The sequence below is a fragment of the Rhamphochromis longiceps genome, linkage group LG18 (genome assembly GCF_057381845.1).
Source record: "Rhamphochromis longiceps isolate RC_006_pf linkage group LG18, R_longiceps_female_GT1.1, whole genome shotgun sequence".
In the NCBI taxonomy this organism is placed as follows: Eukaryota; Metazoa; Chordata; class Actinopteri; order Cichliformes; family Cichlidae; genus Rhamphochromis; species Rhamphochromis longiceps.
The window spans coordinates 18,613,504-18,640,629 of NC_140574.1; the positions used below are offsets into that span (position 1 = coordinate 18,613,504).

At 43.5% G+C, this 27,126-nt stretch overlaps 1 protein-coding gene across 2 annotated transcripts in view; it reads left to right on the top strand.

The window, feature by feature from the left end:
* The window catches only part of LOC146648084 (zinc finger protein 521-like), an 89,349-nt gene extending 66,269 nt beyond the window's left edge, over positions 1-23,080 (top strand). For both annotated transcript variants that reach the window (XM_085388052.1, XM_085388053.1), the window contains exons 6-8: positions 5,834-5,965; positions 11,786-11,901; positions 22,220-23,080. In XM_085388052.1, the coding sequence (XP_085244178.1) occupies positions 5,834-5,965; positions 11,786-11,901; positions 22,220-22,249 (278 nt within the window). In that variant the 3' untranslated portion in view covers positions 22,250-23,080. The remainder of the gene's footprint in view (positions 1-5,833; positions 5,966-11,785; positions 11,902-22,219) is intronic.
* Positions 23,081-27,126: the final 4,046 nt, after the last annotated feature.

Below are 27,126 nucleotides of genomic sequence, written 5' to 3' on the forward strand. Positions count from 1 at the left end.
CACTGTTTGTCCCCAATGGACCTCCGTACCTGCCTGCAGCTGCAGCGCCTACATATCATTCGTTAACAAGTATTCGCCTCTTGCCTTTGTTGTTGTGGATTTCTCCCTTTTCTTTCTTCTTCTGTTCTGTCTCCGTGACCTGCACACTGTTCATTTGACCGAGTTTTAGCCATTGCGGGCTTTAGCTGCGAGAATTGCAGGTAGCGTGGAAACACAAAATGGCAGCGCATTCTTCAAACGGTACTGCAGATCCAAATCCTGCTGAAACGCCAGCTTCATCTGGTTTTACCAGCTACTCTCCCTTTGGCAGACTGAAGAGTGAAACATTCAATTCACTGTTTCAAATCTAAAATTATCCGTAAGCACAAAAACTGAAAAATAGACAGTGTTCTGGCCACTACACCAGATATTCCAAGATATCTGGACTTATTTGAATATATATATATATATATATATATATATATATATATATATATATATATATATATATATTCCTGGATGAGAGGCAACAGGTCTGCATAATTTCCGTCCAATTTTTCTTTTATGTAGTTATGTAGTCAAGTTGTCATAAAGGTGAGTCATTAAACATAAAACAAAGCACAGAAGGCTCTGCACAAATACTGGCGTTCATGTAGTCAGTGGCACACAGACTCTTTTGCATAACTGGCCTCAGGTATTCTAGTAGAAAATGGTTTAATGTATTGTAGTAATTCATAGCGAAGCGGTGTCCTTAATAATTCAGTAATGACTGTTAATTATAGCCTTTTTCTATATATATATTACATTTTTATTTACATATATAAAAATCTGAGCATTGCTATATACATGTGTAGGGAATCGGAGCAAATAGCTCAACTAAAAATGTCTGCTCGTTGTGCTTATGGAGAAGGAGAAAAGTCCTTATGCTTGCATCCCTCTTGTTTTGTAAAACCCAAAAGGTGTTCTAGTCGGCTAAACCTTTTGTAACACCCATTCAAGCGTTACGCATGTTTATCTCGACACAAAAACCTGCCAGTTTGGTGTTTCTACCTCTGGCGTGGTAGCCAAGGGAGCTGTGAAGCGGTTAATGTAGGCGCAGAGTGGCTGATCCTAGCAGGAGCCTAGCCCTGCTCTGATTAGCACCTCCAACGAGCTGCCATGCATCAGAGCTGACATTCTCCGAGAGTCATGTTCCCCCAGAATCCTTTGCTCTCGCTGTGCGAGGGCGTCACCACTACTGACATGTCACAGCCAACAATCTCACTTCACCTCTCATTCTCCCTCTGGAGGTTGGAAAGCAGCATCAGCCGCGCTCCAGCGTTGGGACCCTGACATGGGGGCTCAGCTTATCTTTTTTTTTTTACTTCTTTCTTGCAGACACAGGCTATATCTTTTCCACGCAGGTCTTACTACAGTACCAACACCTTTCATTTTGTATTGTAGTAAGTTCTCCAGTATCTCGATTCCATTAGCTAGCTCAAACACATTACCATCGCTGTTTGTGTAATGCATTAGGTCTTTGATGGAGTGTGTGGAGGGGTTGGGGGGATTTTACAATGCCTGAGTAAAATCTTATACTTGAATCTCAAACATTTTGCACTTGATTGACTCTGTCCTTCTAAAACTGTGGAGGCAGGAGATAGATATTAGTGCTGTTCCCCCCGGGCAGTTCTCCAATCAGCTTCAGTCCAGGGGGAGTCCATCCCTTTGCGTTCCCACCTACAACCTCCCTACCCCCACATGCTGCATTCACCAGGCCCTAATGGGTGTAGCAATACTTCTGAAATGAGTTTATTCCTTATGAGCAGTGCCTCCACCTCAAGAGAGCGCACCACACAGAGGTGGAGTCAATTTGTATTCACCCATAATTCCCTGGGCCTTAATCACTCTGATTTTCCTCCCATTATCTGTTAATGGATAGTTCCCGCGGAGAGAAGAGAGAAGTAAACCCACCTACTGTTTACAGGCCTGAAGCTGTCTACTCTGCTACCATCCACAATCCCATGGTGGGTTGTATATACAGCAGTGAGTCCGCTGAAAACCGAATCTTCTTGGATTATTAACATATAACTCCAATATGTGGCTGAATAGCAGGAGACAGATGGTGGAATAGAAACCAAACTCTTGCTAAAGGTGAAATTCCTCATAAACAAGATTGTTCTGAAAATAAATGTAAAAAAAGGCATTTCTGTTTTTATGGCTAGGTTTGGCAGCTTAGAAACTCAGCACTGACCTGTTAGTTATAAATCGACCCCCCCCCCCTACACACACACACACACACACGCATTCTTCACGCATTCCCTGTGATTACTATGGTTGTTGTGCCTGTATCTTGTTTAAAACAACCACTAAATATTCCCAATTTGTTCCCCCAGTTGTTTGCTCATTACTTTCAGCGCAGAAGTGCCTTGATTGATGCCGTTAATATCATCTGCTTTGGCGACACGAGAAACACGGGCCCCTGTGAGCCTGAGCTTCAGAGAACTGTTCATTATGCCCCAGAGAAGAGCGCAGATCTAAGTATCAGATTTTTCTTGTCCAAAGTCAAACGCTGAAAGTGGTCCTGAATTCCCTTCGCATTCTCACTGCTCCTCGGCAGAATTGTTTAAAGGGAGAAAGGGGCAGTGGTGGTGAGGGAAGCGGTGGCGTTGGAACGGAATAAGCTGAGGGAGAGTTTTTAATTAAGCAATGCCCTGCGATATACTTAATTACACATTATTGTCAGAAAGTTAGAGCGCCTTTAGTTACATCGGTTTCAGTCACTGTCAGCTGACGGCTGTGCGTTTGTACTCTTAAGCACAATAAAACATCTATCAGAATCGCAGGCGCTTTTACCGCTGCCTTACAAAATTCAATATGCTGCAGCTGTGTCGCTGTTACATAAAGAGTTCACTAAACTATGCAAGCGAGACCTGCAAGCCCCAGCGTCCCAAACAACCTTCAACGGCACATGAACTTCAGCCTGGATACAAAAAAAAGGGAAAAAAGTAAACAGCGCAGAGAAATAAAGACCATTCTTTTTGAGAATAGTTTTTTCCTCTCCCCCTCTCCTGTCCTCCACATGGGAGAGATATTAGGCGTTTGTGTTTTAAGGAGCTGTGAAATACATAAACCATGAGCCACAGGAACGCAAGGCCCTGTGGATATGCAGATGGGCTTACTTTGCTGGTGTCAGGGATGCTTAGAGGGAGCAGACACAGGAGCAGTTCTCATCTAAAGGATTTTCTTAGGAGTGCGGAGGGACAGGGTGGTGGCAGTGGAGAACACCCGGGAGACTCTGAAACAGAGAGTGGGAGGAGGGAAAGGGAGAGAGATGAGGATAGAGAGAGAGGGCTGACAGTCCCCTGTGGCCCTGTAACTATATCCAGAGTCTGCTCGGTGGATAGAGAGGGGTGGGGGCTCACGCAGGGCCATGCTGATTGGGCAGCCCAAGAGAAGGGCTGGGGGAGCAACAGGAAGTGACCTCAGCCCAATGAGGCAGCTATAGGGGCGAGCAAGCCGACTTCCTCCCTTGGCTCTCACTAAGAAACAAGCTGCCAGCCTGATTCAACCCCTGTTACACTGCTGAATACAAACCCAGCCCTAAACAGGCTACATTAGAGGTGCTAACGGAGCAGAATTTGCTTGTGATAGGCCCTCACTTAAACCTCGTTTTCCCTCTCAGTCGCATATCCTCAACACTAAAAGATATTATATATCAACAGTGGCGTCATCTTAATGTTGACAAATCATGTGAAAATTAATACTTTGACTCCACAAGTATAAGTAGCTTTGTGGCCAAAAGCCTTGTGAGCATTGTGGCCACATAAAGTGCCTGTAGAGAAATCATTCTAAGGCATGGATTTGCTAACAGTAAGAAAAAAACAAAATTGCTCCTGTATTCTTTAAATTGGGAACATTCTGTTTCATTTATATCTGTCATTTTCACCTGATGCACCTGCTCACAGACACAGTCACACACATGCACACATGCAAGGTCAGTCAGGCAGGTGCAGAGTTATATGCATAATGAAGCAGGCCAGGTCTCCAAAGGGACCGCATTGTGCACTAGGGTCAAATGAGGGCTGCACATATGGCAGAAGAACAGATCTGTGCACGCTGCAGCAAGGTTGACCTTAGTGTACACCGTCACACAGATAAGCAAACTGAATGGTGATCAAAGAGGACAGTGATCCTCTTGCACGGCTGCGTGGATGCGCTCGTGGCAAACACCCCCTCCCCTTCCCCTCTTTCGCTGATGCCTGCTGCTACACTCAGATGCACATGTAGGCTACAGAGTATCTCATCTGTCAAATGCATGATTGCAGAACACAGCATCAACTCTTTCCCTTTCAAACTACCATGAGCTGCTTTGATCAGCTTTTACCTTTTGTGAGACAGACATACAGGAATGTTGTCTGTGAGCTTGTGCTGATGCACAACTAATTTGGGTTTTTTTAGGTTTCAGACATCATATTAAAGGATATGCATGATGAAAGAAGATTAAGAAGAAAAAAAATGGAAAAAATGTGTTATAGTAAAAACTGCAGTGTACTGCAAAGAGCCTGACACTGTAGGAGATGTTTTCATTCCTTTTTTTTCCAGAATATTGGGGTTATTGGGTCACAGTTGTCTCTATTTGTCAGTATCAGTCGATGAGTGCAAACACTGCGATACTGCCTATTTTTATGTCTAGTTTCAGCTTTAAGAAATTCAGAAAAACATTTTAGAGCTAAGGCTTTTTTTTTTCATTCTCTAATATTTTAGAAATAATTGCCCAGTATAGCTTAAAATGTGGTGGCCAAGGTGACCATATTCTTGGAAAGCTTTGCTTTTCAGATTACTTGTTTGCCAAATTTGCCTAAAGCATGTTCAACTAACCCTCTACCTGGACCCACCAGGAATCAAGCTCTGCACAGCTGTTTAGGTGGATTATGTATACATGCTTCTGGCACCCAGGGTCTATGCGGTGAGCACTGGGCTGCAGAGACCTGGGGATAAACCATGGCTGAGTCCCAGAGGTATGCACCCCCGCCCCTTTGCCGTACAGTAGCAAGAGTTTGATCGAGCACTAGTCTGGCAGAGTGCATAGGCCTTTTATTGACACACTGGAGATGGGCGGTTCTCTAAAAGTCTGAGTCAGCAGATTGTTGTGCTGCAAAGAAATGTGCAGGTCTACCACGATGACATTTATTTAAGCTATCATTGGCTGTGGTTGAGGTAGTCAAATGTTGATATAGACATTTGGGTATTTTTAAAGCAAAGAAGATAATCTGTCGTGCAAGTGAGCATGCTGTAAAGGAGAGTTGGGTTTATACGAGTTGATGAGAGCCGAGATCAGGGACATATAAGTAAGGTTTGAGAAGCATTTTTTCAGTTATTTGGGGGGGGATTTTGTCCTTGAAAAACTGATAATGACCCTCTGCACCGTTTGACATGCACTGTTTGACTATTGTTGATTTATTTTTGATTCGCAGTCTGCGAAGCACATATGACTCTTTCCTCCTCCATTTAGACTTTGCAGATTTATTTTTATGTAAGTTGATGAAAAGAAAAGGGAAAAAAAGATGACACTCGCCATGTTCAAAGTGCAAGCCCTCGTCTGAGCTATTAGGACCCCAGCTGGTCATCCAATTTATGCCTGATGGGAGCAGATCACACAATATTTTTTTTTCCTGTTTGAGTCATGAAAATCACAGACACAAGAGTGTTCCTATAAATTTGTTAAATTTAAATTTCATGTTAAAAGGGAAGAGGGAAAAAAGGACCAGGACAAAGTGAGATCTCTGCAACTCCTCAGCCATTCATGCTCTGCTTCTTCCGCCTCTTATGGTTTTCTGCGTATTTTCTTTTTTTTGTTGTTTCTTCTCTACAGAGGAAGGATTGAACCATGAATGCAAGCTCTGCAGTCAGTCATTCGACTCACCAGCGAAGCTTCAATGCCACCTGATTGAGCACAGCTTTGAGGGCATGGGTGGAACCTTTAAGTGCCCGGTCTGCTTTACAGGTGCGTATTGTGCATGTGTTTGTGTGCATGCAAGCGTGTGTGTATCGTGCAGTATCAGCCCAGTGAACAAATGGAAAGATTATAAATTAAAAGGTTTTTTTATGTTAACTTTTCTAACACAGTTACATTTTCAACAAAGCTTCTTTGCATGTTTTTTCTTTTTCGCTTTGAAGGCAAATGGGTTCTAAATGAGTTGGGAAAGGTCGATCAAGCAGGCCAGCTAAAGCTAAGAGCAGTTTGCTGCATGTGGATTTTTATTTAGTCAAATTGCCTCCAAATCAAGGCCAAAGAAGTGTCATGAGGTGAGAGGGGGAGAAAGAAAGAGAGCAGGGGGGAAGGCAGTGTGAGCTGAGGGGAGATGGGGGATTGAGGAGTGGGGAAAGAAAAGGAGATGTGCTAATTGTGGATGGCAGTGGTGCTGATAGCTGTAATGATCTCATCTGTCTCTGTGCGTGGAGGTGGAAGGACCGGACTCCTCCTGAGAGGATAGCGCCCTCCTTCAGTGTCAACAGGGTTAACTATCTCTATAATGAAATCTGCAAAGTCGTTAACTTCAGCTCTTCACTCTTTCTCCCATCTCAGCTCTTTACTCTTCCTAACACTTTTTTGGTCCTCAGCTCATTTCCCCCTCTTGTGCTTCCTGTAACCCCCCATCCACCCATTGCACAAAAACTAATTTGTCTCTCCTTCACTTGTTACATCAATTAACATCATTAGTTCACATTTTGCGCGTTGCTCAAAGTTGTTTTCACATCTTTTTTTTTAACTCCAGATCCCCCTCACATCGCCGCTCCTTCTTCCTTTTCCTTCTTTCTCTCCACTCCCCTCCCTCTAGTCTGCTCCACTTCTCTCATTGCTGTTTTGGCCTTATCTCTCTTTTAGGAGAGGCCTATTGATATTTCCCCACCCCGAACCCCCCCCTCCTCCTCCTCCTACCCCTCACAGGGGTCTGGGCATTTAATATACAGAGCATGCCTCCTTCATCTGAGCCTTCATTTTCCACCGCCGGCTTTGACAGACAGGTCCCCCCTCTCCCTCTGCGTCCATATCGATCACGGCGCATGAGAGAGAGGGATGCTGGGAGGGAGAGGGGAGGAGGGAGAGACAGAGTACACCCTCAGGACAGCGGTCGCAGTGCAGACAGACAGATGGGCGAAGGCCTATGGTAGCGGGGAAGGAAGGCTGTGGAGAGTATGGGATGAACGGAAAGGCCTCCCTCTGTTGGGGATGCAGGGGACAGGCAGACTGAAGTCAGAGCACTTGGAGAAAAAGGAGCAGTTGAGAGATTGGCTAAACAGCTGAATGTATCTCTTCAAGCTGAGCTTGACATAAAGTAAAGAAAAAACACTTGTTTAACACCCTAACATAACTCTACTTACAGTATATTGTCAGATAATATGCACTAAGTTCGTTTTTTTATGTGCTTCATTTCATGGACTTTTTTGGATTTTTTATCACTACACAGAGTAGTAGAAAAAGTTAATTACAACTTTTCATCGATAGAACATACATATTAAGTTAAGATACCAGTAAATTTAAGCAGCAAAAAACAAAATAATGTTTTCTATATATTTCTTTGTGTTTTACTGACACTTAATGGAAACCATAGAAGCCATTTAACTTTTGCACTTTAGTACTTTTGTTGCATTGTTGAGGCAGTAATGATGTAAAAAAAAAGTTTTCTACTAAAAAGTACCACACAAAAGTACTTTAAAGTAAATTAAAAAGTACTTCAGTGTTATCAGAAAAATGTAGTACAAAAATTGCAAAAAGGTAAAAAAAACAAACAAAAAAAACAGCTATTATGTACATTTATGAATGAGTTCTTATACATATGTTGCAACATACTTGTCCAAAGTAGAGCTAATTTTAACTGTTAGTTTAAGGTAGTGCATTAACATATAACAAGATTATCCGGTGATTCATACATAAAGTTGTAATATACAGATATCAAGTGATAATGGTAAATGAAACGGTTATATTCACATCGAAACACTTTAAAACAATACTTAAGTGTATTACCAAATAGACTGAAGTACTTTTTACTTCTGGTCATTAAAACTGTTTTGTTTTCAGAGAACGCTTTCTAAAATCAACCATTTTTGTTTGCACCATTTTAAATCCATATTTGCATATTAAAAGGATTCCCATTTTAGGTATAATGATTGGAACATGAACATGAAAGCAAAACTTTGATCAAACTAGGTGGTGGAGGTAGTAGTTCCTGGGTTATTGAGTCCGCTTGATTAACAAGGTTACTCTTTGTTTAAAAGATCATCCCCCCGTGATGCCCATGTTTTAGTTTGATCTACCCCCATGCGACCTGAAAAACGCAACGGGAGGTAGAGAATGAATGTCATTCTTTGACACACCTGATTACTCTCAATCCACACCAATGGGAATGGCGAGAGGACAAAAAAAAAAAAAACCTAGCACAAAACAGACCGGAGCAGAAGTATGGAGCGGGGGGGAAGTAAGTTGTCGATGGTGGATGAGGAGAGACAAAATAGAAGAGAAAAGGAGACAAACTTAGAGGAAACTGAGAAGGTTGCAACTGGCAAGTTTGGATGTGAGATGAAAGGAGGGAAGTGGAGGAGGAAAAGAGAACTGTGTAGGGGAGGGAGGGTAAATGGAGAGAGGTCCATAAGCCCCTGGATGATGAGAGAGAGGCTGACTCTCCCAGGACAGATTTGACAGGTTTCAGAAGTGGGGGAGCCTGCAGCTAGAAGTGTCTGCCTGCACCCTTAGGAGCAGTAGCGAGGGCTGGTGTGGAAATTGTGATTGGGAATATGTGCTTAAGACAAACAAAACAGAAGAAAGTGTGCCTGATGAAAGTCCTGTGTATGTGTGTGCGCGCGTGTGTGTCTGTACGTGTGTGTATACGTATACACTTTTCTTTTACTTATGTCACAGCGTGAAGTAGAAACTTAAAAAACTAGAGGAGGCGCTGCTTTAGAATCCACACGAGTCTGACAACTACAGTAGTTTAATTAGTTTTTTTTGTGTTTAGTTGCTGCGCATGTTTGCGCTGGTGCTTGATGTTAGAATTATGACATCTTACCACCAAAAACAAATAAAACACACGGGCTTAGCCTTTTCCCGAAATTTCGCAGTTATCGGCTCCATATCAACTCGCGCGGCCGACTTATTTGTGTTGCCTCGAAACTCTCGTATCGGCCTCTGCATTGTGAACCCTTGGATTAAGCAGGAACCAGTACGTGTAAGCTAGATGAATAAATAAAGGAAAAAGGAAAAAGAGGGGGGGAAGGATAAACTTATTTTTCCTCTCTGCACAAACAGCTCAGTATTGGTGCAGTGCAGCCTGCAGAGAGCACCACCCTGCCAAAATAAAGATGAGCTGGGGCCTGTAGTAAAGGAGACGTCTGCCATGGGCGGCCCCTGAGATCTAATCAGAGGGCTTAATATCCCCCACAGCGAGGAGACCTTGGCCCCTCAGCCCCCTCAGCCCTGACACCCCTGACGCCCAACCCGGCTCAGCGCTCTGTTCAGCTCTGCTCCGACTCCACAGCCAACAAACTCCACAAAGTTCTCTCTTTCCCTCTCTCGCTCCCTCCCTCTCTCGCTCCCTCCCTCTCTCTCTCCCTCGCTCATACTCAGCAGGGAGAGACACAATGGGCAGCCACTGATCCTGTTTGGATGTGGTTTTGGATTATTTCTTCCTTGTTTTTCTATGTCCTCATTTTAACCCTCTAGAAAGACATGCCTGTGTTCCTCCTCTAAATGGGCAATGCAATGGCATATTTTATATCTGACTCATGCTGCCAAATGCCAATGCAATGTCCCCCCATTGCCCATTTCAGCTTATCCCTTTATTACACGTTGCATGCTAATTTGAAAAACAACGACGAAGACAAAGGACTCCAAATTTGAACCCTGCTGTTAATTAAATGTTTACCACAGTAAATATTAGTGATTGCTGATTCTTGCAATCATCTTTAGTAAACATAAATACAGCCCGAGCCTTTAAAAATGTCAAAAACAAACATATATAAATTAGCAGAAAAGTATTTATTGGACTTACACTGGCATTAAAACATTTCAGGCCCCCGGTGCTTTAAATCAACTGTCACTTCCCACTTGTGTGTAAGTGACTGCCAAGCTATAAATTGATAAATGCGCTGCTGATTAAATGTAACTCTTACTGGAAGTGGACCAGAGATGCATGTAAATAGCAAGAAACAGCTAACTTGACATCTCAGTTGTGTTTGGCCCTATTGTACAGTATTTGAAGGCCCCCCAAGTCTCAAATCCATTTTTATTTTTGCTGTATTGACTTTTTCCTCCTCTAGCCAAAGACATAATGAAGGCTTCCTGCAGCTGCTGTGACCTGTTTCTGTACAGTATATGCAGACAAAACACAGCTAAAGAAATAGGCTATTGTTTATCAGCACATTATTTTTCCTTTCCAAGCTGTGTATTCCCCACAAAGAAAATTGTCATCGTTTTTGGAGCATAAAAGAGGCACAAATGTGCATGATAGCCGAGGCCTTAACCTTGAGCGGTAATATTTTGTAACCCGACTGTAAAAGCAGCCGTGTAGCCGCAGTTATGTTTATCCTCATATCGCCGCAGCCATTAGTTTCAGAAATGGACCATGGAGTTGTTTGTCAATTAGAGGAGGTTTGTTCATTTCTGGTTTAACATGCTGCCGTGTTCCAGAGACAGCTGTCACCCAGGCATTAGCAGTCGTAAGGCATCGCAGCACTGCGTCTGCTTTGGATCTAAACTTTTATTTCCCAGGTCAGGCGTGTGGCATTCGATGCGTCTCAAGTCTATATGACTCAGTAATTAATAACCCAGCTCTCACGTGAGCTCAAACTGGGACACGCTGAAGTTGCGGAGCCTCGCCAAGGGGGTTGCAGCAACCTCCCCAAAGCAATCGCCAGCAGACACTTCACCTTTTGTGGCTTTGCTCCCCCACCCCTCTTTCTCCTTGTGGCTCTCAGTGCATGCATTAGAAGAAAAGTTATTTCGAGCTGTAAGAAATTCAAATGAAGCCCCCACATGCTAACTTTTCCAGAGCATCCAGACCTTTGAGATTAGGCAGCCATCCTTAAAGCACAAGGGTCTGGGATAACAAACGGCATGTTTGAAGTGCTCCTTAGAGAATCCAGACACACACACACGTGCCAGACACATACACTCAAGACGCACACAGTTGCGTCCCCCTTGGCGTCTCAGCGTGGACTGTGGCTTAATTAAAGCACAAATGTACGGTATATGTTTTAAGTACCAGCAAGTTGTGTGTTTCCATGATGGTGAATGTAGTCTGCATGAATAAATAGCGCAACACCATGAATATTTATATTGTCAATATAATTAGCGATGTAGACTAATGGAGGCCATGTTTTGCACTTGAAGCCATGCCAATTTTTGCGGTTGTTTATTTTCCGGCTTGTTGTCCCCACAGTAGCGCTAAATAAAGACCGTTGTTATTCTCAAAACATTATGCATCCGCTAGCTGTGGTGCCATGCGTATGACCACTGCAGTTTTACTTTTAACACCTAAATTGTTCTCTGTTGTTTTTGGGGGGCTCATAGCGCATGCATTTGTTTGTGATTAACTTATTTTTCTTGCCATTTGACATAGTCTGCTTTTGATTTTTATTCGGGCTAAAGCACTCAGGACGTTGCCTTGATGGAAGCGACATCTTTCTTTAATTTAGCCCCATCAATAAGAAGAAGAAGCAGAAAAAAAACAAGTCTTAATCTTGCAGCGTGTAAGCTAATGTATGCTAATATTTATCAATTTCTTCTCTACCCTTTGACCCCCCCCTACCTTCTCATGTATGTGAGCAGTGTTTGTCCAGGCCAATAAGCTCCAGCAGCACATCTTCTCTGCCCACGGACAGGAGGATAAGATCTATGACTGCTCACAGTGCCCGCAGAAGTTCTTCTTCCAGACAGAGTTACAGGTGAGCCTTGGGCCGGGGGGAGCTGAAGGGGCCTCTAGCAGAAACTGTGACTGCTAATCACACATGACAGCTTAACAAACACTAAACACCGCTCACAGCACTCTGGTTATCCCCCTCCATCCCGGCTGGGATGAGAGACTCAGAAGGAATTATTTCAGTCCGTTTCCAAAACTCATTTGTGATGTGCAGATATGATTTGATTTGCTTATTAGACCAGCAGAGCACTAAAATATCTGGAATTAGAGGATTAGTGGAATGTTCGTTTTTGAAGAGGTAATTACATACGGTGCAGAGGCAAAAACACAGTTGAGTCAATATGCCTGCATCTCCCCTTCTAATCACAGAGGAGGCCTCGTGGCTAAATATGAGCTTTGTCCTCTGGGAGACCGTATCTGCCCTTCAACAAAGTTAGTAGTTGGACTTATGAACTCGCAATGTTAGAGAGATAATCCATTTTCTAGCAATCTTTTTCCATGGTCCTTGGAGAACCTGAAAAAATGAAACAAACCTTATTATATTATTTCACTGTGGAGGTGCTTTCAAGCAGCTCTGTTTTGTTTGGGGGATTCTTTATCATACACATGGCACACTTCTCATATCCACATTTTTTCTCTTACCTTTTTGAAACGAAATCATTAAAATATGAGCGGTCTTAAAAGAACACCGTGTTCAGCGTAATCACTTAAAGTATTTTAATTCACCTTAAAGTGCTAAGAGAAGCCAGTAGCCCCTGACCATATCCTCTATGTGCATCTATTTGAAACTTGGATTAGCTGCGCCATGTATTAGCCGGGTAGCTGGTGGAAATATCCAGGGCTCGGCTGGCAATTGATCGGCAATGATTTTCATATTGAGATTCAGGTTGTAAACGCAGAGGTGTGCGTCTGCCAGGAGGAAGGTGAATGCGATCATTATCTGCTGGTCATTTGAGCATACAAACATGAATAAAACAAGGCCTGATCTACTGACATGCAACTCCACTGCAGAGAAGATTATTTAACAAGGCTCGCACTCCACCAAACTGCCAATGTGGAAGCCTTTCATTCACTTCAAGCTCTGCTATTTATCACATTTTCATCTCTCATTGGTACAAATGTTCTCTATATAGCGAGGGTTGTAGCAGGTACCTGTAAACAATCTCAAATAACCTGGGGATGTTTTCCTACTTTTTTTTTTTTTTTTTTTTTTTGTCTGACATTTTTTGGAATGAAGTGATCTCCACCTCCCGGAGGTGATGTTTCATGCATGATTATATTGTTTTACTCTGTGTGAAGAGACAAGAGCAGAACATGAAAGACCTATGGCACTCTCTTGTGAAACAGAGGGTTATGAAAGGAGAGCAGGAACGAGCTTGGGGGATAAGACAATCATTATGCTCAACATGTGCCATGCTCTCAAGGCAGTCCCATGTCTCTGCATGCTCACAGTCTCAAACATATACGGAGCACATATAGATACAAATATGTGCACTGCTTTCTTATGCAAAAACAGCGACTTTTTTTGTATACATGCCACGGCCAGCTCGTATCTTCAAGCTATTTTTTCACATTTTTATATTAGCATGCTAAAAATTGATTCAGTAAATGTTGGAATTGCTGCATCGCCCAGTTAAAACCTTACAAAGAGTGCAGGTTGGAGGCTTGTTTTTTAGTTGCTGTTTGTTTGCGGTTGCCATTTCCCATGCATCACACTTCAAAATGTCTCACTGACACAGGGCAGTCGTTTGTCAGTCTGTCAGAAGTGGAGCTGTCTTCCAGCAGCGAGAGCTCTCTCTCTTCGCCGGGTCTTGAGTTTGGAGTTTCTCCCTATTTCTCCCTGACACTCTGGCCCACTCACCGGCTGCCTGGGCTCCTCATCTCTCACAGTAGTCGGAGGGGTCAAAGGGCCGGTGCAAGCTGGGAGAAGGAGCGGCGAGAGGGAGAGCTGCCACGGCAGGTAAAGGGAAGCAGGAAAGATATTTTATTAATTTGCTGCTGAGATCCTGAAACAGACCAAAGGCTGTGACAGGTATCCAGCGCACCACTCCACATCATCCCCCCACCACCTCCCCCTGTGAACTCTACCCTGCAAGGGGCTAGCCAATTTTCGCCAGCCTGTCGAGATGGATGATGGGAGAGCATCCGTCTAATCAGCCCTCCTAGGACCCCCCGCCCAGCCACCCCCCTCAGACCGGCCAGATTGACTGACTCCTGGGCCTGTGTGCCCCAGAATCCATATTCCAATGGAGAATAATCTCTCTTTCTCTTCTTCACCTTCCCTCCATTTCTCAATTTCTCTCACAAAAATAAGCTGTGAGACGCATAGACCATCCTTCCCTTCGAAGATCTCCGGAGGACTCCCCTCTACCATCACAAACTCACACAGCCTGCACCCTGCGCATCCCTTTCCCTCAAATATGGAGCAGTCTAGATATTTCATGAAGTGCTGATAGGGAGGGCAAGGAGGCTGGCTGTGCTCTGCTCTCTCCGACCCTCAACTTCTGCCCACCCCTTGAGCAACAAACAGACATAGCTTCACTTCAGAATACACTCCCACCAAAATAAAATCCACTGTCTTCCCGTTGCTAGCGTCCCCGTTTGAGACAAAAAAAAATGTCCCTGGGTTCTAATAAAGGCCATATTGCAATGTGAAACTTGATAATGAACTTCCTTTCCCCTTCATGTTGCCGTCGGATACAGTAGCTTTTCACATTGCAGAAAGAACAGAGCCACTGACAATGCTGCTAGGCTGGATTAATTAGCCAGATTCATTAACTGATGGATGCGCAGTATTAGCCACAGCTTAAATCTGACATTTCTCCGAGTGCAGTTCGTTTGTGAAGAAACGGACAAGTTCAGCTCTCGTACCACAGTATACTGGAGGGCTGCAATCATAGGATTCTCTCCCAATGATCTCAATTTCTCCATAGACAAGACAATGAGGCTGAAGTTACACAACAGTCAAGATGACATTTTCTGCGTGAGACTCCCTTGTTCCTTTTAAGCTGGGGTTGTCTCTGCTCCTTCCATCCTCCAGTTTCATTATCATTCCTTGGAAGTGACATGAGATTTTAAGTCATGTGTTAAGTCGCGCCGTGATCGACGGAGGAGTGGAAGGACTGAGATGCTGCATGACTTCTCCCTCTCTCCTCAGACGCCCGCAGGACACATACCTTAATTGGAGTGTCTTTTAAAAGGATTCCTTCAAAGACAATTCAAAGCTCCCTGGCCTTAATGAGTGCTGAAAGTGACAAGAGCACATCTGCATCATGTTCTACTTCCCCACACAAATGAGATTCTCCTCTCCCCGTGTGATACCCATTATTGCCAAGCTGTGTCCAATTCTGCTGTTTTAATTAAGCATATTTATAGGCTTTGCGGTCACCAGGTCATTGTAAACAGCTATGTATGTCATAACATGTGTCCAGGATAGAAAATAGGGAGAAAAAGGGGACTGATGGACACCGAGTGAGAAGAAGGGGGTAGCTGTATTAGATGGAAATAATTGTTGCCAAAGAAATCAGCGCAGTGTATGCTTTGCGCATTACAATGCAGCAAATGTCTGGAGTTGATTCTCTGAGTGATGGATCTTTAAAAAAAAAAGCAAAAACAATATTTTTGGGTTTTATTTCCCTCCTTCCTTTTCATGAAGCATTCTTCAGTCTGAAGCACAGAGACCCAATTCCCCAGAAGTTATTCTTTCTTTCTTTTTTTTTGCCTCATGAATTTTAAAATATGCCCCGAAAAAATGCCCTAACTGCCCCGAGTCCCAAACGTGCGGCAAAAAAAAGAAGTAAAGCTTCATGTGTTTGTCCCTAAGTGGTGCTCAAACACCAAATTTTCTCTGAATATCTTGATCTGCCAAGTGTGACAGCTCTTCACGCTTTTGGAAGTTGCATATATATTTATATATATTTCCTTTCATATGACAACTTGTTTTCTTCTTCATCACCCCAGGTGCTCCGCATCCTGTCACCATTTCAAAAAAAGTTGCACTACAAAATAAAAGAACAAGGAATTAGGAAGAAAGTAACGGTGGCTTTTGTGAGGTGCCATCATTAATATTTTAGCGTATTTGTAATTACACTGTACACACACGGCTCTGCACTGTAAACGGGGACATAAACTCTCTTAGACGACTCGTGATGAATCACTGGTGTTCTAGTTTTGTAGGTGGATCAGAATTAGACAGCATGACAGACCTAATGATCCTAGGAGGATATTCTTTTTCTTGGTGCAAGAGTATGTTTGTGTGTATACATCTGCGTGCGTGCTGTATGTATTTGTCTTTGTCTCCATCTCTCCCAGGGTCTGATATGTGCAGGCAAACACAATGTCTGGAGGGAGACATGACAAAAACTCCCAGAAGCCTTTGAGCCACTCTTTTTTTTTTCCTTTTTCCTCTGTTGCACCACTGGGGAAAGTTAAATCCAAACAAAAGAGGAGACGCTTGGTGTACTGTGCTAGAATCCATCACCGGATCTCTCCCTCAAACATGTCTCCTTTACTTTTCTTAGTTGACTTTTTCCAGCAACTTTGATAAAATACCATTTCAAGCGCTTCCCAGGAAACTCACTACAGGTTTAATTTACTCTCCGTGGTGATCTGATTTTTCAAGTGTCTGTTATGCTGTTGATGTTAACAAAATGCAACAGAGGCCAAAATAAACAGCATTAGAACAATTATTCCCCCCTCGAATTTCATATTCGCACATCATAACAGCCAAGTAATTTGACTCTTCAGCTCTGGAAAAGCAGGCTGAATGGCACCAATTGTGGGTCAATTAAAAGTTTATTTTGCGATCCGCTCCTCTATTTTGGCGAGGAAAACAGGAGAGCGCAGCTCGACTGTCGCCTTCGTGTGAAAGCGTGGAAGTGCAAGAGAAAATATAGTCCTCAAATAAATTGCTGCATTTGTGAAGTGGCATATCTACTGCAGCGGCGCTGGAGAGGTGGGGGGGTGCTCTGTAGTATCCCTAGTCAAAGTCTGTCCCTGACTGAAGTGGTTAAATGTGAAAGTAATTGTGTTTTGTTTCTGGGACTGACATGTGGAACCCCATGGACCCCATCTCCCTCCTAGTGACAGGCAGAGATCCTCCCCCCTCGCTCTGTCTAATTAGAGGATGTAGCCCAGGGCTCATGTCCCAGGAAGACCCATCCCCCTCCCAAGATGGCTCCCCTAAGAAAGCCCTTAATTGGGTTCTTTAGTCATAGTCTTCATTTTGGCTGGAAAGGCATCTGTGTGTTGCTATCACCTCAGAATACAGTTTGTATCGCTCTCTTGTGTTTTTTTTTTTCGTTCTCTCTTTTTCTGCCTCTTGCTGGCCCTCTTTCTATTGCTTTTCCTCTCTCCCCTCTCCCCGTCTCCCACTCTCTCCTCACTTAATGAGGCCCCATAATAACACAGCAGTTGTGCAGTTGTTTTGCTACCTCAGTCAAACAGCGGGATCACTGCATAGTGTGTTTCTAGTACCATTCACTTGTCTACTTAGACAGGGTAATGAGTATCATTTGGAGCTACAAAGCACCAGCTCGCAAAAAAGGGTGGTCAGTCATCTCCAGTTACACCTCAGAAGTATTTGGTTGGGGTAGTTAGACATCTAATCAAAGCTTTTTTTGAACATTATGGATTTATTATATATTTTTACAACTGTTCGGTGTGGAAATGACTCACGTGGAAGACGCTGAAATCCATTGCTGTTGTCAACTCCACCCTAGCGTTTTGCTGTTACTGTATGACTGTGACTCCCCGAGCACCTCGCTTCAAACAAGGCAGTCTGTTACCAAGGAGACCAGGCCGGTTGTGGCATAACAGTGTTTGGGGTCAACCCTCCCTACGGCCTGATAAGTGATGACTGTGGAGAATGCCAACCGCTGTATTATTTATTTATTTGATTGTGTTCTTCATTGGCTAAACTAGCCAGCAGTAAGCCTGGCCTCAGGTCAAAGCAGGAAGGGATTACTCCCTCAGTGGACTGGTCAACAGCAGAGAATGCACAAAGGGAGGACTGAGTCAATACTGGGCCGAGTTCAGCACACCATTAAAGATCAAGAAGGAATGCAACGCTCCTGTCTATCCCCACAGTAGTTTTGAACAGCGAGAAAACATTTTACGTGGCAGCAAAGCATGAATTGCAACCGCAAAAAATCACCAGAGAAACAGAGCGGCCATTACTGATCGAAGGCCGCTGTACATCTTTCGGTCGTTACGCAAACATAAATGAGCCTAAATAACTAAGTGATTAAATTCCTTCAAGTCAGTCTACAATGTGGAGGCTGCAGAAACGAATGCAGGTTCTTTGTTTTAGTATCGTTCGGTGACATTCTCTCTTATGCCTTAATTAAATTCCTGAGTGATGACTATGGGTATGCGTAGGTCTCAGTGGTTTTGTGCGTCGTCCCCGTGCTCCAGATGCGGCTATGCAGACTTACTGCATGCCAGGCATGTGATGTAAAGGCAGAGGCTTTCATTCGGAGCTTCGGGAGGGCGGCGTTTATAGTTTTGATTAGCTTTTTAAATATTTCATCATAGATAAATAAAAAAAGGAACTTGGGCTGCAGGTGTTACATGGATGTGCTGAACTCTTGAAATAAACAGTTTCTTTAATCTGATCTTTAATCTCCACTGTAAGTAAGTTTGATTTATGGATTGCTGTCACACCAGCATCTCCAATCATGTAAAGAAATGTTCTAACTCCAAGACTCTAACTCTACTTTATTTCTTTTTGTTAGAGCTTCCTTTACTAAAAATCAAAAGTGAGTAACATTATCATACTGTTTTCTAGCTGCATTTCTTCCTACCTTTGTATGGATTACTAATATAGTAATTATGCTGCTAGTGTAAATGTGACTTTATCATAAACTTCTTACGATTATAGCTTATAGCAGCAGTTAAGCCATTTAATTACAGGTCAGTTACATTTTCAACACTTGTTTTTTGAGGGTGGCATAATGCGACAGATTCTGGTCTATTCACTAGTCAACGCTGCACAATGTTTTATTTGTTTAAGAAGCCTTAAATAGGCCATAGCTTATAAAGTCATTATTGTTCGCTCAGCTCTCTAACCACTCAATAAAGCCCGGGTTTAATGTTACATGCCGGATAACACCAGGTAGAAGAGCAGATACAATGTACTTAACATGTGCTCAGCAGGTATTAACATTATGCTAATCAAACATTGTTAGCTTTGTGATTAAGCTTTACATCCTCTCTCTGTGATGTTGGGCAATCTGAAGATTGTCTTTAATACGGCAAGATCAGATGAAAGGGAGAACGTGTCTGCTAGTCCACTGGCCTTCCTCTGCAGAGCTGATGTAAGAGATGCACCTCTGTTGCCTCACTGGAGACCGGGTGCTATCGATGGAGACCAGAGCAATGGGGAACGACATAAAGAATGATTAGTTAATAAATCAGCTCCCTAGCCTGCTTGCTCTTTCCCGGTCTCCGCTCTTCCCCAATCGTTCCCCATATTTTCCCCTCGCTCTCTCCTTCTTTGCAGCCGCGTTAAATTCCTAAGACATGTTGCACCTGTTTGCATGGGTACACAAGACCCCTGCCGGGTGTTCTCCCTTCTCTTCCACTACCCCTGAGGGCGTTGCAGTAGGGTGATGTAATAAGATGAAAGTGGTGGTTTAACGGTGGCGGGGAGTCGGTGAGAGAACGGGAGAGGAGGAAGAGGCTCGCTCCGAGCCAGTGCAGCCAGTGCTCATAAGGGAGAAGCGGGTGCGCATTATTGATCAGTGCAAAATTTAATTTAGTGGAGAATTGACTGCTATGGTTTACCTGAACACTGCTGGTAACTGGGCCCTGCAGCAGGCCTGTGTGGCCAGCAGGTGGTTGAAAGGATCGAGGAGGAGATTAAGGGTTGGATATAAGGGAAGGAAATGGATGATAAGGGGAATGGCAGAGTTTCAGGGGGAATAGGATGGCATTGAAGGAGGGAGTTAAGATGAGAGCTAAAAGGCTTAATGGAGGGCATCTAATCCTAAATTGCAGTGATTCTAGTGTGACACCATTAGTGACATCCTCCTTCCTAGGGCAGTGGACATTTTGGTCATTTTGATGTGAATAATGTGATTTTCTATGTAACGTGACATTTGTTGAAGCGCACCGTGGGTATTTTACTTATCCAACACTTGCGCCGAGGCACTCGAAGAACTTGACAAGGATGAAGACGGGAAAGTGAATTTTCACTCTCCCTCCCTTTTACCACCTTCCGCACTCGTACACAGAACAGTTTATAGCTACTCTGCAGAGTTCAGTATCCACAGAGATAAAGGTATCAGTTTCATTTTCTTTTAATGTTTTTTTTATTCCTCCCTCCCTCTTTTCCTCTATTTCCCTTTAGTCTGCATGGCTGCCACAGCCACTGAAGTCGTTTAACACCGTCCTTGAGAAAGCCCTCAGTGAGAAAACTCCTGGCATGTTTAAGGAAAAGGTAGAATGCAGTGTGTGTCAGACAGAGCTGGGACATGCAGAGGGGGGAGCCATTCCCCAGAGGGGTTATTTTCCCCTCTAATAGCTGTTACGAGCCCTACATTATATCCAAGGAGCTACATTCCTTTGGGGTCCACAGACACACACACACACACACACCTAGACGCACTGGCACACTCACACAAAGGCATGCACACTCAGTTGAGCACAAATTTTCTCTCTGTGTTTCTCTCTCTTTCACATACACACACACACACACTCAGTTCTAGCCGCTTTGCTCTCCCCGTGTCAATATCCTGCCATTTGAAGTCACGTACTGCAGGGGCTTCTGGGAGTCGCTGAGGAGCCAGGCTGACGGGTAATGGGCCGCATTCATTAATAAGGTTGCCGTGCTCCTGTCCCTCCTCAGCAACGCCAAGGATGTCTTCACCGGGGGGTAGGGGGTTGGTGGAGTGTGAGGAGGGGGAGGAGGTGAGGTGAGGAGAAAGAGAGAGAGAGAGAGAGAGAGCATCCCATGGGGAGTCTCCTCCCAGACTCACTTAAAGGAGCTTTATTTCAGCAAGAGAGGAAAGATGGAAGCAGAGGAGCTGTCCGGAGCCGCCTCTCTTTAAAAAAGGGAGCGCAGGGCCCAGGTGAGCTACACTAACCCGTACAGGGGTCACAATCCTGTTCCCCGTCAAACAGCTTATTACCCCACCTGTCGGGAAGTAATCGTCCTAGCTGAAAGGAAAGCTGTCGAGGCGTTTAAATGCTTTATATGGAGGCAGCCGAAAGGGTAAAGAGGGAAGGAATGAATGCAAGGGGGCTAATAGTTGCTCCCTACTGCTGCCCGAGGGATTCTGCACCACTGAAGGTGACTGCTTTGGTAAACCTTCAGACTGAGGTTGCGCTACTCATTTTCGGTTGTATTTGAAAGGCTAGTTAAGCAGTAAAAGTAGTGTAATTTCACATACTTTGATTACACATTTCCGTGCCTATGTGTAGGGTAAAATGTATGTGTGTACCGAGTGTGCGGCGGATGTGTGTATTTGTGCATGCATGCGTAGTGATGTCTCTGTGACAGGTGTGTCTAGTCCATGCCAGTTTAGAGAGTCCAAGGCTGTGTTTTAAACAGAGCACAGCAAGTGGGGCATGTAGTTTGCATTAAAGGGATTAGCAGTCACTTCAAAAGATGACCTGGATTCAGCCCACCAGGGACACCAGTTACACACCCCCTGGTCCACACTCCCTTTAAAGAACCTGGCACACCTGCAACACTACAACCACTCTCGACGGTCTGTGTGTGTGCTTGCATAATTTTGGAAGATACAGCACAACAGTGCGATATTGTCAGCTTGTTATCCTGTCATAGTGAATTGTGCACAGTTAGAGACTTACAGAAGTGTGGAGGATCAAATCTTCTGAGGCCTTATCTGCGTGTGAAGTATTCCTTTTTTGGGGGTACATTTACAGCATGCTTAATGCACGTAGTCAGCGGACAGACAGAACTCCAAGGATGATATTCCATCGGGTCTGTCAGTGTGTTGTTATGGATTCGCTTTTGATTGGACAGGCAGGGTGGGATGTTATCGGTCAGTGGTCTTATGTGTCTGAGATTTAACTGTGGTATGGGCCCAAAGCTGACTACTATTGATCTACAGACCGATTTGACTTCCTTGCAAGTTAATTAGAAGGGAATGACGATGATATTCAAACATTGAGATGACCACACGGCAGTGCTCATGTCTGGATCATCGAATTTAAACAGAACTGTAAGCTTTGAGAACATCTACAGCCATATAAGGAGGTTTTGTTATGTCTTTTTAATGAAGGGGAAGGATTTTTTTTTTTTTTTTTTTTGGATTTCTGTTTTTGCGGTGTATGCCATTATAATGTTTTCCCTCTTTCTTTTTGTGTCCTTGCAGAACCACACGTTGACTCAGCACAGCAGCTAACATGGCAAAGCTCAGCGCCGTGGCCGAGAACAAGGATCACATGACGCACAGAATTATGCCCGACCGCCAATTACCGTCAGTGCAGTTTCCCACTGACTGTCTTGCACTGAAATTTTCAGTTACACCACAAGAAACGATGCCAGAGCAAGAAAAAAGAAAAGCAAAGCAAAGAAAATAAAAGAAGGAGGGGGGGGAGAACAAAAAAGAAACCTCTCAGTAGGCCTACTTTACTAACCATTATTTCAGAAATAAAGAAAAAGCCAACTTGTTTGTACATAGACTTCTTCATGTGTTGCTTAACTACAGCTATATTGCAATCTTATACAGTATTTGCCGATGTACAGTTCAAAATGTTTGTCCAAAAAAAAAATGAGAGACAGAGAAGAGGGAGGGAGGGAGGGAAAGAAAAAAAGATTCATTACATTGTCAGTCAGACCAGATGGGACTGAAGGAGAAACAGGGTGCCACTGAGAGCATAGGAAACTGTAGGAACTGGTGAGTGTTGTCAGGAAGACTCTTTTCATCAGTGCCACTCCTACTGCGCAGTACGTCACTCTGTATCCTGACATGGTCAATCATTATTGGGTGAAAAAAAAAAGCTCGATTCACCAGCGTAGGCTGAAACCTTGTCTGTGTGTTCGTCCTAATATGGCTGCCAGAGGACCAGCTGTGAACTGTGGTGCGACTAATCTCCACTGCCTGCGCTGGAGTTCAGACGAGAGGTGAAAAGGAAAAAAAATAAATTAAAAAATCATCCCAGAGAACAGAAAAAACAGGACAGAGGACAAGATGCTGATATATGCAAACGCAGTGACACAGATTTGGAAAAGGCTAGCTCCTTCTGTTGGCTCATGAACAGAGGCGCGAAACTCCCATGTGGCTCTCAGAGCGTGGGGAAATCTCCAGCCCACTGATTCAACCTGTACATTTCTGTTATTAATGTTTACTGCTCGTTCAAGCCTGGAGATTACTGGAATAATTTTTTTTTGTTTATGTTTTGTTATCTCTACTTGTTCTCTTTTTTTTCACAATGGGGGAAGTAAATCCAGTTGAATTTGGGATCATGAACGCTGAACACAATTTCGGTCTGTCACGGGATTTACCGTGGTTGCAAAACTCCATCCCTGGCTCTCCTGGAGAGTGCCCAAGTACTTTTTCTTGTTGTTGTGTTTTTATTTTGTTTTTTTCTTTAACTTTTTTAAATTTTTTTGCAGTGTCCCATTGCTCTCTGCTCAAGCTGGAAGCCACTGTGGCATCATACACAACTTTAATCCATTCTGTTATGTAAATGTTTTGCATTCATTGAACCTGAGATGCACTTTTGTATGAAACTTTAATGTTTTGACATTTTGATCGAGAATCGTTCGTACGCAGTTTACAGGAAATCACCATCTCCTGCGGCAAAAAGACAGTTATCTCCGATGTTATTAAAATGTATTGTACAAATATGGAGTTCTGTATTTGGCAGACCTCATTTTTTTGTGTTGCACATGTGATGGAAATATTAAAAACTGTATGAGGAAATGGACTCCATGTCCCTCCATCTTAACAGTCTGTATGTTAATGTGTTGGTGTGTGCGTGTGAGTGTGTGTGTGTGTGTGCGTGTGTGTGTGTGTGTGTGAGTGAGCGAGAACACAATTAACCCATCAGACGAGACCTATGACAGCATAAACAGGATCATCATCAGATGCTTACACCGCTTTTTTTTTTTCATTGTATCAAATTGCATCCTATTTTTTCTCCCTCCCTCGTGGCTCACACTAACGAACATCTGAGCATCTTAAGGGAGGTCTGTGTTATTAATGACTCCATTACCCATCACCCTGTGCGGTCCCATTCTACACACCCTTGCGCTGGGTCTATTTAGGGAGCCTCCAGCACTCCGGGGGACAGAGGAAAAGATTCTTCTGCCTTTGCCGAATGGGACAAAAACCGCGCAACAACATCTGTCTGTCTCAGTAGATGATTCATCAGCGGTGACACACAAGCAGCATAACATTTGTTGAAGCTTTCAGTTTTGTTTTGAAAAGGCTCAGCGCTGCAGCTCAAAGCACTTTAACTGTGGTGAGTAACAAGACTGAAAAGTGATGGTTCATTTGAAATAAACAGTGGATACGGCTTTCGAGTTGTACTGTATCTAAAAACACTGCATACTTAACTGTGTTATGAGAACAATAGGAGGAAAAAAACACGCTTATATGTTATTTTGATCCATTAAGACCAGAATATATAAAAAAGCAAGGATGCGATCCCTTGGATTGGGATTTAAGCTAATTTGTGCCATGATCACAATCACAAGATCTGAGAATTTTATCAAACATCTGTATAATTCAGCTTTTCCTAAACATGCACAACATGAAATGCACATTAGGTTTTACAACATTAACATATTGGGGATTGTGGACAGGGCCTCACACAATGACTGACTTTCACAATGAAGATGCAACCCCTCATCCTAATCGAAAGTGGTACATCCCAGCATTAACTGTCATACCAAATGCAAGCTGGGCATCCATTAAACAACTTTGCTAGCATCTCCCTGTGCCAGGCACTTTTAATAAGCTTCAAGGGCATTTGAACAGGTCCAAAACTTTGCTTTGCCAGAGATGGACTGGCCCACATCATCCATTACATTAAATTGGGTGGCGGCCTCCAGCTCATATTTATGATTTAATTAAATTCACTTGTGAGGCGTATCAGAACCACTGCAGCCTCCCTTTTAACGCCAGCCTAAGCAGCAAAACGTACACACACACACGCAGCTACACACGTTGTGTTTTTGACACTCGCCCAAGTGTGTGAGACTTTGTGGGCGCTTTGGCAGGGGGGTTCTCATGGGTTCATTTAAAGCAATATAATTACACAGCCCCCAAGTATTCTTCCATCAGAAAGCAGCAGAATGGATGACTTGTTCAGAGATAACTTAGCCTGGCTGATCCTCTGCGGTGTCGTCGTACCGAACATAACCTCAATGCAAGTGGCACTCAATGCTGCTCAGAGCCTGGCCGGTCCTTAGTGGAACTGGGCAATCGGGCCAGATGTTTGGGAGTCGCTGAAATGGCATTGTTCTTGTCCGGGATGTGTAAAATGGGATTTCTTTTTTTGGCGCTGTTGTTTTTGATTTTGATTTTTGTTTTGTTTTCCTATTCTATTCGACAGCCACACACCCTTAGTCCTCTGGAGTAAAAGTGTCAGCCTGTGTAAGGACTATATTAAAGAATTAAGAGAGCTTACTGAGGCTGTGCAATGTGCTGCACTCCAGGAAGCTCAAAATGTGTCATTTCTCCCCCTGTATGGACAAACCCACACAAATCTAAGTATGCATTCAGTGCTCGTCCCTTGTGTTCCAGTGTCCTTGCTATTGCTCTTCTTTGGTGCAAAATTTAGTTTGGTGAAAACTCCACATTGTTAGGCTGCACATTCCTCCCACTGAAGGAGACCTCAGAGACCTCTTATGGCATTCAATATGTGCGCCCAAGCGTGAGATCCAGATCCATTTGGCCGGGAGATCCGCTGGGAGTGTCTGAGGTAACCCAATCTCTCACACCGGCACTTCACATCCAGAGAGCCATCTTTTCACTTCAGAACTGTGTCAGCAAAATGGACGCCTCAACCTCAGCGTGTAGCTCTGCCAGGGTGTTTATGGACAGAGCGCCACGGCCTCTGTTATTGTTTGAGCATTTCCTGTGTAAGCTTGTGAACACCCTGTTTCTATTTATTTGAAATGCCACGAAAGTAATGAGAAAAGGAAAATAAACAACAGAAATGATATGTTGTCTTCCTCAGAGTGAACTTACTTTAAAGACTTTTCTTCAGCAAATGTTTGAATGGAAAAAGAGCTTCATTGGGCATAATTAAGGACCACAATTGAAATTTCCAAGCTATTTTTCCTGTCCTGGGTCACAGGACAGGAAAAAGTGGGACGCAAAGTTTGTCACGCAGGAAATGCATGTATAGATAAACAAATACACTCACACTCTTTCCTCCTCTGTAGCCCCTTCTAATGATCCCCCTGCTTCCTGTACAGGGAGAAGTGAAGGTGAGTATCCCCCTCCAGTCATCTCCTTTTGCCTCACCAAGACAGACACCTGAAATAGACAAGGTACTAGATGGGCTAGGATTTTCAAAAATGTATTAAACGCCAAGCAATAAAAAATAGACCAGGCGGGGTCAGATTTACTGCAACTCTCCAGGCTCTAAAGCCAGTGTGGCTGGTGTGATGATATGAGGACAAGAGAAGAGTCGAACAAAAGGAGGGGAAAGGGAAAGAAACTATCAATAATGCAGGGTACACTGTATACAGCTGACAGTAAAAATGGAAAAGATACTGCCTAACAGAGAGGAGGGATGAGTGCATTGTATGTAAGTGCCAGAACACATCATTGGTCAAATTATTCAGTTTGGGTTTTTTTTTCTTTGTTTGTTTTTTGCAACTAGTTCGAATGGTCTACTTTTATGGAATAGTGTGCAGCAATGTCAGCACAAATATCTGCACTTCTTAACATGTTTTTAACATTTTTAATGAGCAGGACTATTTGCAGTTTGGGTTTATTTAATGAACACATGGCGCAAATAGTGGTGTGTGTGTGTGCATAAAGTAAATGTGCAGAAGGAGAATGTAGACCAATATGAATTTATTGTTTTTAAAAAGGATCATCTTTATTTTTTGCTTTATTTTTGTTGAATTTTAGCAAAACACATTGCTTCATATTTTCTACTCATTTTGCTCTCGTTTGCTTGTTTGTAAGAATAATGGCTTCAATCCTCCAGTGTTCCACACTTTTTACCTCTTCCTCTTCTCTTTCTTCTTATTTTGTCTCTATCCCTATCCCCCCCCCCCCCCCCCCCCTTTACATTGGAGCATCCCGTTCATTCC